General features: G+C 30.7%; 1 protein-coding gene across 6 annotated transcripts in view; it reads left to right on the plus strand.

Annotated features, from left to right (window-relative positions):
- Positions 1-12386, plus strand: part of NBEA (neurobeachin) — a 651237-nt gene that overhangs the window by 194174 nt on the left and 444677 nt on the right. For 4 of the 6 annotated variants that reach the window (XM_034665060.1, XM_034665062.1, XM_034665064.1 and 1 more), the window contains 4 exons: positions 951-1104; positions 7585-7593; positions 9917-10097; positions 12079-12209. In XM_034665060.1, the coding sequence (XP_034520951.1) occupies positions 951-1104; positions 7585-7593; positions 9917-10097; positions 12079-12209 (475 nt within the window). The remainder of the gene's footprint in view (positions 1-950; positions 1105-7584; positions 7594-9916; positions 10098-12078; positions 12210-12386) is intronic. The other 2 variants (XM_034665061.1, XM_034665066.1) reach the window with 1 other exon arrangement.

Raw genomic sequence — 12386 nt, forward strand, 5'->3', positions numbered from 1 at the left:
GTTTCCAACATTGGAGTAGCCACTGCATACCAGATACCATTGAATTCCTATACAAATAGGATGATGAGTTTTTGTTTCAGTTTTTCATAAAATTGCACCTGCATCAGTACGGAAACCAACTGGCAGCTTTCCTTGACGAGCTCTTTGACATTTGGACACCATTTCATGTCTACAGCAGTTTGTGGGATGTTGGGGAAAAAGTGAAACTTCAAAATTGAAAAACAGACCAAATTTGAAAAATTAAAATTGCATGAAAAAGAACAATTGATCATGGAATAATCTCTTTTTTTCCCATTAGAAGATAGTTCATATACTTGACAGACATCAACTAAAGCAGTCTATTTTTCTGAGTATCTAAATTGCATGTTTTGTATGGAAAAGCTGCACTGCTGACCTTTAAGGTCTTTTTCCTCTTTTTATTCAATAAGTCCTTGAATTTTTACTGATTTATTTATATTTCCCTATCATGTCACTTCTGTGACTAGCAGTACACATTTTCAGCATGGCTGGTCCCAGGTGGGGCCGCAGTCTAGTGATGAATAGAAACTGACTGAAAGGTAAATTTGGAGTTAACTATCCAGTTGTTCCAGATTACCTGAGGATGGTAAATAACAAAAACTGATTTCAACACAAAATAACCAGCTTTTGTGAAAGTAAACTTTAACTAAATTCATTGACCTAACAATTTGTCTTTGAATCTAGTTAATGCACTGTATTTTCAAAGCTGAAACCCAGTAATGAGTTAATACATTTGGATACAAAGAAACCCTGTAGGGATGAATTTTTAGTTTTTGGTGATACGATTTCTCAATTGTAAATTGTTTTCTTTTCTAATAATTCCATTTTAAATTTGCCTAACTCTTCAGTATTTTTTACTTTATAAATGTTACAAAGTTAGCTTCTTAAGGTAAGAAAATGTTCATTTGTGTTTTGTTTTTCTGCTCTTTTAGCCATTCCACAAAGTCTGTAATGGATTTTGTCAATAGCAATGAAAATATTATTTTTGTACATAACACAATTCACCTCATTTCCCAAATGGTAGACAACATCATTATTGCTTGTGGAGGAATTTTACCTTTGCTCTCTGCTGCTACATCACCAACTGTAAGTACTTTGCTTCCATCTAGTGGTGTGTTTTGTAATTACCTGACTAGAGCCTGTCAGCAGTATTCTCTGCTGTAAACAGATTTTAACGAGACATGTTCACCTAAGGCAGCTTCTCCCCGTTTCTTTTTGTCAGTGTTGGGTTTCAGCTATGTGTGTTTATGAAAATATTTTTCTGGTGACATAATGAATACTTTTGAGGAAGAGCCAAAACTATAAATGACTTAACTTTATTTTCTACATATTGCCTATTTCTTCAAATACATAGTGTGGTAAACTTAAAATTTTTATTCTGTTACTCTTGAAATTCTAAATACAAGCACATGGTTATTGTGTAAGTCATAAATCTAAATTTAGAAAAAAATCATTAGATGTGCAAAACCTCATGTGAATTTCTTGAAATATTATTTCTAAACTTAATATTATTTTCAACTATATATGGGACTTTTACATTCCTGTTCTCTGAGATTTAATCTTGAATCCAGCAATTTGCTTCAGAAAGGGAACCAAATTAATGAATTCTTATTTAAAACTTAGGCACCTCAGGTAGAAAAAATAAAAATAACATACCATTTTTATGCTGTCTGAACAATTTTGTAATCCTTAAAAAAGTCAAAAAACTTTTTATAGACATATGGACTGTAATAGCATTTGCATCTGCCTTAATCTACTTCAACATTTATTTTAAAAAATATAGCTGCCTTTCTAGATAGAACATTGAAATATATTAATAAGTTTAAAAGGCATTTAATGTTAATTATGTATGTTTAAAATGTAACAGGTCAATGTTAACTTTGTATTTTAGTTGTAGTTTAAAAAACAATCTGATTTATATTAAAAGAAAAAACTCCATAGTTGCTTGCTCAGATAGGAAAGAATGTAGAACTCTACTTCTCGTATTGACTGTGTTCCTGCCACCATATTAGAAACTGGTCCATGAGCCCAAAAAGTATGCTCTCTCCACAGAGAAACCTGCTCTTCTGTTAAGATGTCTTACTTGATGCAGCAGTGTTTCCAAATTAATCTCTGCCTTTATTTCATTATTAACCAGCTTTTCTTACATGATTCCTTTCTCGCTATGGTTTTTTCAGTGCCATCACCCCCAAGTATCACTGAAACTTAAATATTAGCAGCAAAAGATTGTATGCCCAACATCTTTCCCCCCTCACAGACACATACATTTTGATTTCATCCATGAGTTGATTCAAGAAGTTGACAAAGGCAAACAGGCTAGTTCAAGAGGAAGAGCAGCAAACAGATCATCATTATTAGGGCCTTAATGAAATTTTCAGCTAAGCAAGGAAATGGAGTCAAGAAGAAAAATAGTTGATGGCATATGAAGAATGTAGATACTTTGTGAGGTTATTGTACCTACCATCCCTTCTCTTCAATCTCAGATTTCTCCTGGTGATTTACACCAAATTTAGGTAAATCCGGAGTTGTGTATGATTTTCAAAATGCGTTCTAATATTGAAACAGGAAGGGATTTTTCCCTTCTATACATTAAAAACTGAAAAAATCAATACTTTTTCCTGACATCTTTCTTCATCATATAAAATTTTGTAATGTTTTCTAAATAATCATTTGCCATCAATAAATTTTTAAAGAATATATTGAAATTCATTTTATAATATAGTTTTAAAATTTTATGCAGAACTGAAAATGACTTCTATATAAAATTAGTAGTGGGTATTAAAATTTGTATAGGCTTGAAATATTCATATTACTAAATAGTCTTCCAAATTTTAAAGCTAAAAGATCTCCATCAAGATAGAGAAAATATGAAATTACTAAATTGTCCATAAATGTTATGATTTACATGCTATTTCAATATATAATAAAGATATTGACATTTTGAGGTTTAACTTCCAAAATTATTACCTTTACAGTTTGGACCACTATATTTTGCAATTTGAAGTTACTTATTACTTAGAAAATTCTTTTTTTTTTAAGATTTTATTTTTTTATTAGAGAGAGAACACAAGCAGTGGGCGTGGCAAGCAGAGGGAGAGGAGAAGCAGACTCCCCACTGAGCAGGGAGCCCGCTGGGGGGCTCTATCCCAGAACCCTGGGATCATGACCTGAGCTGAAGGCAGACACTTAACCGACTGAGCTACGCAGGCACTCTTGCCTGGAATATTCTTAACAGACTTAGGAATTCATTCAGTTGTAGAAATTTTTTTTTCATGGTCTATTTCTCTATATTTCTGTCATTTTGGTTCATTAACTGATTGTAACTATGCCTGGTTTTACAACAGCTGATTATGTTCTTTGAATAAATTGCTTCTTTAAAAGAAACAGCCAGAACCTTTTGTGCCACTTTATACTAGTAGAACCATGATTGGTGCTGACTGCTGAGTGTTGTTTTCTCTTACTTGATTGTGTAATATTCCTGCTAAAAATTATAATGTAGTAGAGGGAAATATTGAGAAAGAGAAGATTAAATAAATAAGAAAATTAGAACTGAATATATAAAGAGCTTTTTGGCTTAGATTTAACATGTAAAAATCCAAAAGTGAAAAAGAGAACATTGACAGTATACAGATTAGCAAAAGGAAACATTGTCATGTAGATGCAATTATAATTTCAATCCTAGATACCTGAAGAGAGAAACATTTGATACTGATGTTTGAGTGATCTCATGATTTTGTTTAGGTTTGTGTAGTTTTAAAAATATTAGATGGGTAGGAGAAGAAAGGGAAGCAGAACAGAAGGGGGAATGAACCATGAGAGACTATGGACTCTGGGAAACAAACTGAGGGCTTCAGGCATGGGGGGGGGGATGTGATAGGCTGGTGATGGCTATTAAGGAGGGCACATATTGCATGGTGCACTGGGTGTTAAACGCAAGTAATGANGGCTATTAAGGAGGGCACGTATTGCATGGTGCACTGGGTGTTAAACGCAAGTAATGAATCATGGAACTTTACATCAAAAACTAGAGATGTACTGTATCATGACTAAAATAATATAATAAAAATATTATTAAATATTTAAATAATTTTTAATATTTAATTAAATTAATATTTAATTTAATATAATTTTACTATTTTTAAATAATTTTTAAATATGAATAATAATTGCTGTGACTGGCAAACTTTTTCTGTATGGGTCAGATGATAAATATTTTCAGTTTTGTGGGCTGTATGGTATCTGTCTCAACTACTCAACTCTGTTATTATTGTGCAAAAGTAACCGTAGACAGTTACATAAAGGAATGTGTAGGTTTGTCTCAATAAAACTTAATTTATAAAAATAGGCAGTGGGGCAGATTGACTTAGGGGTCATAATTTACTGACCACTGACTTAGAGCATATACTCCTCACATAAAATACAAATGTCATAGTATAATATTTTAGTATGAAAGCTCTTATTTATTACTGACCATTGAAAATTCAATAATTAGAGCTTAAGATAAACTCATTATTTCCTGTTAAACAAGAACTTGAATTTGACTTACTGAATATTTAGTTTAATTTTTAGAACAATTTCATTGGGCGTTGTGGTATTATATTCTATTAGAAGATATATAACTTTTCACATTCAGCCATACTAATTTTTTTTAGCGTTTGACATGTCTAATGTTGATATTATATTTAATTTTGTGAGGGTAAGTAGAATGCTAAGTATTCTTTTTCTATTTTACCAAGGTGAACAACAACATTAGTTGTATTTATTTCTACTAGCAATGAACATGTGGACACAGAAATTAAAAATACTGTACCATATGTAATCATTCAATATGAAATACTTAGTTGTAAATATAACAATAAATATACGATATTTTTATTCCAAAAACTACAAAAGACTGGTAAAAGCAATCAAAGATGATCTAAATAAATGAAGACTATACCATGTTTATGGGTTGGAGACTCAACATAATAAAGGTAACGCTTGTCCCCAAATTGATATTTAGATGTATTGCAGTTCTTCTCAAAATCCCACCAAAATTTTTTGTATTTATAAAAACTATTTTTTAAAAAATTCACATGGGATGGTTAAAACAGTTTTGAAAGAATCATTGTATATTAAACACAGTAATCAAGACTGTGTAGTGTCTTAGAGAGACGTTGTTCAGTGAACAGATCAAAAACACAGAAATGGACCCCCAAACAAATGTACAACTTTTTTTTTTTTCACATGTATTCATAAGCAGTTCACTTAAGGAAGGATAGCCTTTTCAAAAACAGGGTAATGCTAGGTTTTCTTTATAGTCCTCCATTGGAAAAAATCATGATACAAAGTTCAACTCAGGAATATGTCTTTCCCATTTCTCAGTATAAGTATGGATCTCTGGTAAGTATGGAAATCTCATTTTCATCAAAAGCAAACTTGTTTCCCATCATTGGTGAGATTCAGACACAATCTTTTTGAAGTTAGGATTCAATATAAAGTATATGGACTTTGGCATAAGATAAAGCTGTGTTTTAATCTGGGTTTTACAACTTACTAGATAGGACCTCACTCTTAATTTCTTCATTTATGAAAAGGTGTTAATTATGCTTATTTAACAGGGAATTTGTGAAAATTAGGATAAGTAATAAGTGTAAAGCTCATTAGATGGAGAAGGCTCTTGATGTTTCCTTCATTTAGTTCCTTTTGAAACTGTTTATTCAGAACTGTGTCATAATAGAGTAATTTTCCCATTTATAAAATAATCTAATTCAGAATTCTAAAATAGGATATTTGAGGCAAATTTATTTATAATGGGTGATTTATTTTGATGGCAAGTGATTTACATGGTATAGTCTTTTTGTCGCTATCCCAGTGGGATTGGCATAGTGGTGGTCTGTTTTCTGCTCTGGGATTTCATATGAGTATACTAATTCCCACTAAGGATAACATTTGTGTATTGCTGTTGCAGTATCTTCACGTAAGAAAAGTTGAACTGTTTAGATTAGTGTTACTTGTAAGTAATATTCCAGTGGAAACTTTAAGGAAAAAAGAGTATATGTATACAATAATAGTGAACACCTGGAACTTAATATTCATTGAAGAAGCAGGACTTTTTGGAATTTTAGCTTTGCCTAGATTATTTAAAGTCCTATGTAGCATAGAAAATAAATTACAAAAATAGTTTCAAGTCTATAAATTAGACCAGTGGCTTTAACTTTAGTGCCCAGGGGAAAATTTTAAACTTAGCATTCAGTTTGACCAATCTTTGGTTTTGAAAAGAGGACTTATTTTTGTTGTTGATGATTTTTTAGAGCTAGTGTTTCTATGGCTAGTCAGTTGAATCCTTTCTTTTATTCTCTATACATTGTAAAGAGAAAAGCAGGGAGTTGTAGAAAAAAAAAATGCAGAGAAGCAAAGAACATGGATCAACAAATTGCATAATCGCTTTGTGATTTTAGGTTGATCATTTTGGTCAACCATCCAGAACACTGAATGTTTAGAATTTATTCAGTGTCATGTATGGTTTCATTTTGTCTGTTAAGAAAAATAATAAGTGACTGATATTTCTGGCTTTCCTAATAGTTTCATAATCATGAAAGAAGAGCAGTATTTTCTATCCAGAAAAAATGATGATAAGGTCTTAAATTTAGTTTGTATTTCCTTACCATTATCAGAATGTGGAGTTAATAGAATTGGAAAAATTACTAGTTTTTCTTTTGTTTGTCTCATAATACTGATCAAACTGTAGTATTCTCAGTAGGCTTTTGTGTATTCTCCTATACAGTGTACCAGGAAAATGGTGTTTTTGAAATTTATGCTCACATATATTTGTTGTCAAAAATCAAAGAATAGGAACAGTTGATGAATTTTAGTGTGAAATTTGATTCTAGCCAAACTTTGGAATATATTGAATATGATTCTTAGTTAAGACTCTGAAATTTAGTGTAATATTTATGTAATTAGCTTAGTTCACATGCAGTCCTCATTAGTGTATCAGTAAGTTCTTTTCTAGCAAGGGAGAATGGTTTTTAAGTTATAATCACTACAGTATTTTATTCTTTGACTCCTGGGGATTTTGATCTATAGGAACGGCTCCAAATATTTTAGAAAACAAATTATAACATGATTCCTTAATGAAAATTCTGGAAAGTTGGTATAAATAGTTTATTTCCGTAAGTCATTTCTGCCTAAACCAATACTGAGTTAGGGCTTTTACAGAGACATCATATTAGTTTATTTATTAAAATGCTTCCTTAGTCATCTGCTAGGAAAATATATTTATTTTATAAAATAGAATATGCATAATTTCTAGTATATGAACTATATATAAATAATTTATTATTTGGGCAGAGTTCTCTAATAAAAAAATAAACATTAGTCTAAATATTTGATATTTATCTTAATCATGTAATTTATAAAAGGAATATCTCTTCTAAGAACTTTGCTTCTAATAAAATAACCAAATATAATTTTTAAATATATTATTTTGTGTTTCAATTTTACATTGTATTTTTATTTAATTTTAATAATTTCCTTTTCTTGTACTTTTTGATCTGTTGTCTGTTTTGTCTAATGCATGTCCAGGGTTCTAAGGTTAGTATTACTTCAGTAATTTTCAGGTTTTCAGTTTTAAGTTTTATTTTTGCTTATTTATGAAATTTTCAACTTGGTTATATTTTGAGTTTCCATACCATCTTTAATATTAGACATATCTTTGGTATATTTAAAATATTCATTAAAAGGATTTTTTTCTCAATGCATTGATGAATTATTAGCCACAATAACCTTTAGACTAAACTATTTTAATGAAAACAAATTTCATTCATATTTACAATCAGATGTTAATTGGTTCCAATGAAAGGAAATTGGATGGGATATATATTATTTTAAGATTTAATAATAATCATATGTGAGTGAGTGATCTTTATTGTTAAATGTATGATATAATTTTTATATAACGTTTCATCAAAATTATAAATTTCTTTTATATGGAATTAAGAACTCCCTTTTTAGTTTTTTTGTGTTAAGAATGCTTTTTATTTTAAAATTTTATTTTGTTTAGCCAAAAATAACAGTTTAGCAAATTACATGGCTGATTAATGATTCTGTTAATAAGTTCTCTATGTAATTCAGTCATTTAAAAATGAAAGCGTATTTTGAAGGTTAGACCTAGTAGACCACAAAAGACAAGAAAATAAGATGGTAACTAATAAAGTGATAACTAATAAATTTTATAATTTGAATAATTCAAAATGATGAATTTCTTTGAGAATGCCTCTATAAATATTCTAGAATTCTAATATTTTAGGAAATTTATTTAGAATATTTGATAGACCTAAGCAATGGCCAGATCTTCCATTCCATTATAAGACACTTGTGTTAACTGAGATTTAAAAGAGTTCTTATGTAAAGTTGTTTTTTTTTTTTTGCTTTTTAACATAAACTATTGTGTTTTGATCACAGATTTTTAACTCATTCTATGAAATAATGCCGTTTATCAATGAAATAAGGATTCTGTATTTAAGAAATACAAGTAAAGAATTATTTCTTTAGACCACGGATTCTGAATTGGCATAATGTAAATCAGCAACTGAAAACAAATTTTGGTCTATTTTCAAGATCATTTTAGAGAAAATGATTTTAACACTATTTTGCTTTTAAATGGAAGGAAGAAGGGTTGTTTTATACTCCATTTAGAATCAAATTTAGTTATATAGCGCTTGCAGTAGTCACCTATCATTTTTATTACCCATCTTGTGCTCAAGAAGTGTTTTAAGAGATGGGTTTTTTTTTTTTTTTCCAATCAGTGTTTCCTGCTGACATTTCCATTTTAATGTGAGCAGGAATATGTTTAGGTAGAATGATGGGCATAAACAATATCAAAATGGAACATTAAATAGGGGTAGGTACCTGTAATATATGCTTACCTTGTAGTTGAATTTATCATTTGGTGAAGAAGTAAGGTTAATCAATATGGCTAGTGTGCCCGTCTTCAGAAAATTTAAGCAGTAGTATTTTTTATTTATAAAGTACGTCTTTTCTCTGCCCCTTGTGACACTGAGAAAATGAGGCCTGGTTATAATGAACCAAAATAATTGAAATGTTATATAATACAGAATGAAAACTAAAATTAGAAATGTTGCTATTGCTTATAAAATACGAAGTTACACATCTCCAGAAATACTTCTTTGCAATATTCCCTTTGAAAGTAGGAAATTCTATTTTATCATAGGTAATGTTTTAGTGAAAGTATAGCTGTACCTAACTAGAATCCTACTGATTCTTCTTATTGCTCATGTTTTAGAGGTCACAAATTAATATCTTTAGAGGAATTAATGATCTTGATTATTTTTACCCTAGATTTTTATTGTAAGTATAAGATACCTAGTGGCCTAGGTTATTCTGAAATGGGTAAGAAATTATCCAGTGTTCTCATTTGACAGTCATCTCATTTTGATGGTGATTGGAAGTGCCATATATCTTTATTACTCATCATGCATTTATACTAAAGAGAAATTAAAGCATATCTTTTAATAAACAAGGGTGAAGATTTTAGGAAAGTATCGATTTTATATCTTTATTAACACCATAAGACCAAAGTAATATAAATATAGATGTGTAATTATTCCTAAATATCTTTGTGAAATGATCTTAAGTTTGGAATATAGTTTTTACAAATGATGACATTTAAATTTAACCTTTGTTTTAAAAATGGACTTTTCCTTTATCCAAGGATAATTCATAGGTAAATTTTACAAGCAGTTCTTTTGATATGTGGAATTAGTTTATAATTTATAATTTATTTTGTTTAGAAAATATACTAACTATGCTGAGCTACTGTTTACCTGTAGCATGTATGTATATGTATTATATTTCCAAATTTTAAACAGGACTTAAACCTTCTATTTTTTTAAAGACGGAATTGGAAAATATTGAAGTGACACAAGGCATGTCAGCTGAGACAGCAGTAACTTTCCTCAGCCGATTGATGGCTATGGTTGATGTACTTGTATTTGCCAGCTCTCTAAATTTTAGTGAGATTGAAGCTGAAAAAAACATGTCTTCTGGAGGTTTAATGAGACAGTGCCTAAGGCTAGGTAAGTCTGTTAAGAATAACGGTGCATGTCAAATAATTGCCTACAGATTAGTTTTTTGATGCTCTGTGGTACATAAAGTATTGCTGATACAAGTTAATGATTATATTGTATAGAGATTACCTTGTAATTCTTGAGAATTACTAAATTTAAAAAATTGTGGTATTATCACATTGGAGATTTTATGAAATTGATCATCTTTAATGGATTATAATTGTTTGAATTGTTTCAAAATCAATAGGACTATAACATTTTTCATTGACATGATTTTAATGTAAATCCACTTAGGACTCCTGTTTTGGTAAACTAATATAGAAGATAGTTGTCCTGACCCGCAAATATGTCAGAAGACCAGTGACATAGTTTTTATACACAGAGTGCCGAAGGATAAAACTGACTATGCCAATGTCACTGTTTCTCAGAGTAAGCAGTTAACACTAATAAGCATTACTGTGCCTATACTGTTCATTTACAATCCTGTGTTGCAAAGAAAAATTAGCACTGAAAACTCTAAGTAAATTTAGTCCATCTCTTTACATCCATTCTTACATATCCTACCTACCTTTCTTAAAGGGGAAATTTATTTATACTACCTAGACTTGACAAAGGACTAGAAAGCAAGTGTGTTTATACTTGCCTTAGAACGTGAGTAGGACACAAGATAGTAAGGCATTAAATATAAGGAAGGACGTTTCTGTTGTGTATTCCTTTTAATCATAATTCTTAAAATTATATAAATATCTACACGTGTGTAGTTTCAGGGGATAAACTGTTTTGATCCAAGTTAGGAATAATAACTTGCTTTAAGAATGATGGAATGAAATCTATTTTTTTTTCTTCTGCATTTTTTAAAGTGGAATCATGTCATAATCATTCTAATGGAGAGGTTGACCACATTGAGATCTCTCTGACAACCAGCAGGTGTGGGATAATTTACTGTGGCCACTCTGGACATATCCATTGATAATTATCAATAGCTGACGGAGTGAACTCTGTGACACAGAGGAATTTTTTTAAACACCTCAGTATCTTAAAACCAGCATTTATTTGGTTATTCTGAGCTTTTATTTCTGAATGTATTTCAAAGCTGTACTGCTGATTTCATTTTCATCCCAGTATTTCCTGGCTGATTTGTTTTTTTGTCATCTACAGGAAAGTTTTATAAGTGAATCATAATGAAGCAATTATATATCAATATGTGCTGTCCACTGTTCTAAGCACTTTATAAATATATTAATTCAGTTAATCCTCACAGCAGTCCTGTAAGGAGGTTATTACCATGTTTATATTCATTTTACCAATGAGGAAACTGAGGCACACATAGTTTAAGCAGCTGGCCCAAGACCACACAGCTCATAAGGGGCAGAGACAGGAGTAAAATTCAGGTGGTCAGATTCCAGAACCTGTGCTGTTCATTACTCTATGACTTCTTAAAATAAGTGAATAAGTGAAAAGCTTGTACATATGGAATGCTTATTGACAAGGCTGTAGACTTCCCACCACGCAGAAAGGTGGGTGTTGGGACTTGTGAAACTGCCTCACTGAGGTGCTCTGTCACTTCCTGAAATGGGGAGCTGTGCTCAGTGTAGTCACCAAGTAGTCATGTTACTGAAGAAGTCTTGTCAATCAAAACAGTTTATCAATTGTGAATATTAAGTTTCAAAAAATTTTTATTGATCTGTGAAATTCAGAATTTTAAGCGATGGATAGAATAAGGAAGGGATATATTGGGAGCTTCAGTAATATTTTGTTCCTGCAGCTGATTGGTAGTATATGGGTATGTTGTTTTTATTTTTTAACTACACGTATATTTTATATCTACTTTTCATTACTGTATTTCATAATTTTTAAAAATATTTGATCTAGTTGGTTTTAGGAATAATGAATGGAGAAAGGGGAAAGAAAGAAAAAAAAGGTAGCAACTCTTTTCAACATGTCAGAGTCAAGAGTTTATATTAATAATATGCTTTTGGTTTTTAAATAGTTTGTTGTGTTGCTGTGAGAAACTGTTTAGAATGTCGGCAGAGACAGAGAGACAGGGGGAGCAAATCTTCCCACGGCAGCAGTAAACCTCAGGAAGCTCCTCAAAATGTGACCGCCACAGCAGCTTCGAAGGTAATTAAACATTTTCTATGTTAAATATAATATACCTTAAAATTTGTTTTTTAAATGTGAGAAAAAAGTAACATGGTATTGCATAATGAAAGAGCAAGGATTTGGTATTCAGAGAGTAGGCTTCTTCAGTCCTGGCTTTTCTTCTTCATAATTGTGTTACCAAGATTATTTAACCTC

The sequence above is a fragment of the Ailuropoda melanoleuca genome, chromosome 7, assembly GCF_002007445.2.
Source record: "Ailuropoda melanoleuca isolate Jingjing chromosome 7, ASM200744v2, whole genome shotgun sequence".
In the NCBI taxonomy this organism is placed as follows: Eukaryota; Metazoa; Chordata; class Mammalia; order Carnivora; family Ursidae; genus Ailuropoda; species Ailuropoda melanoleuca.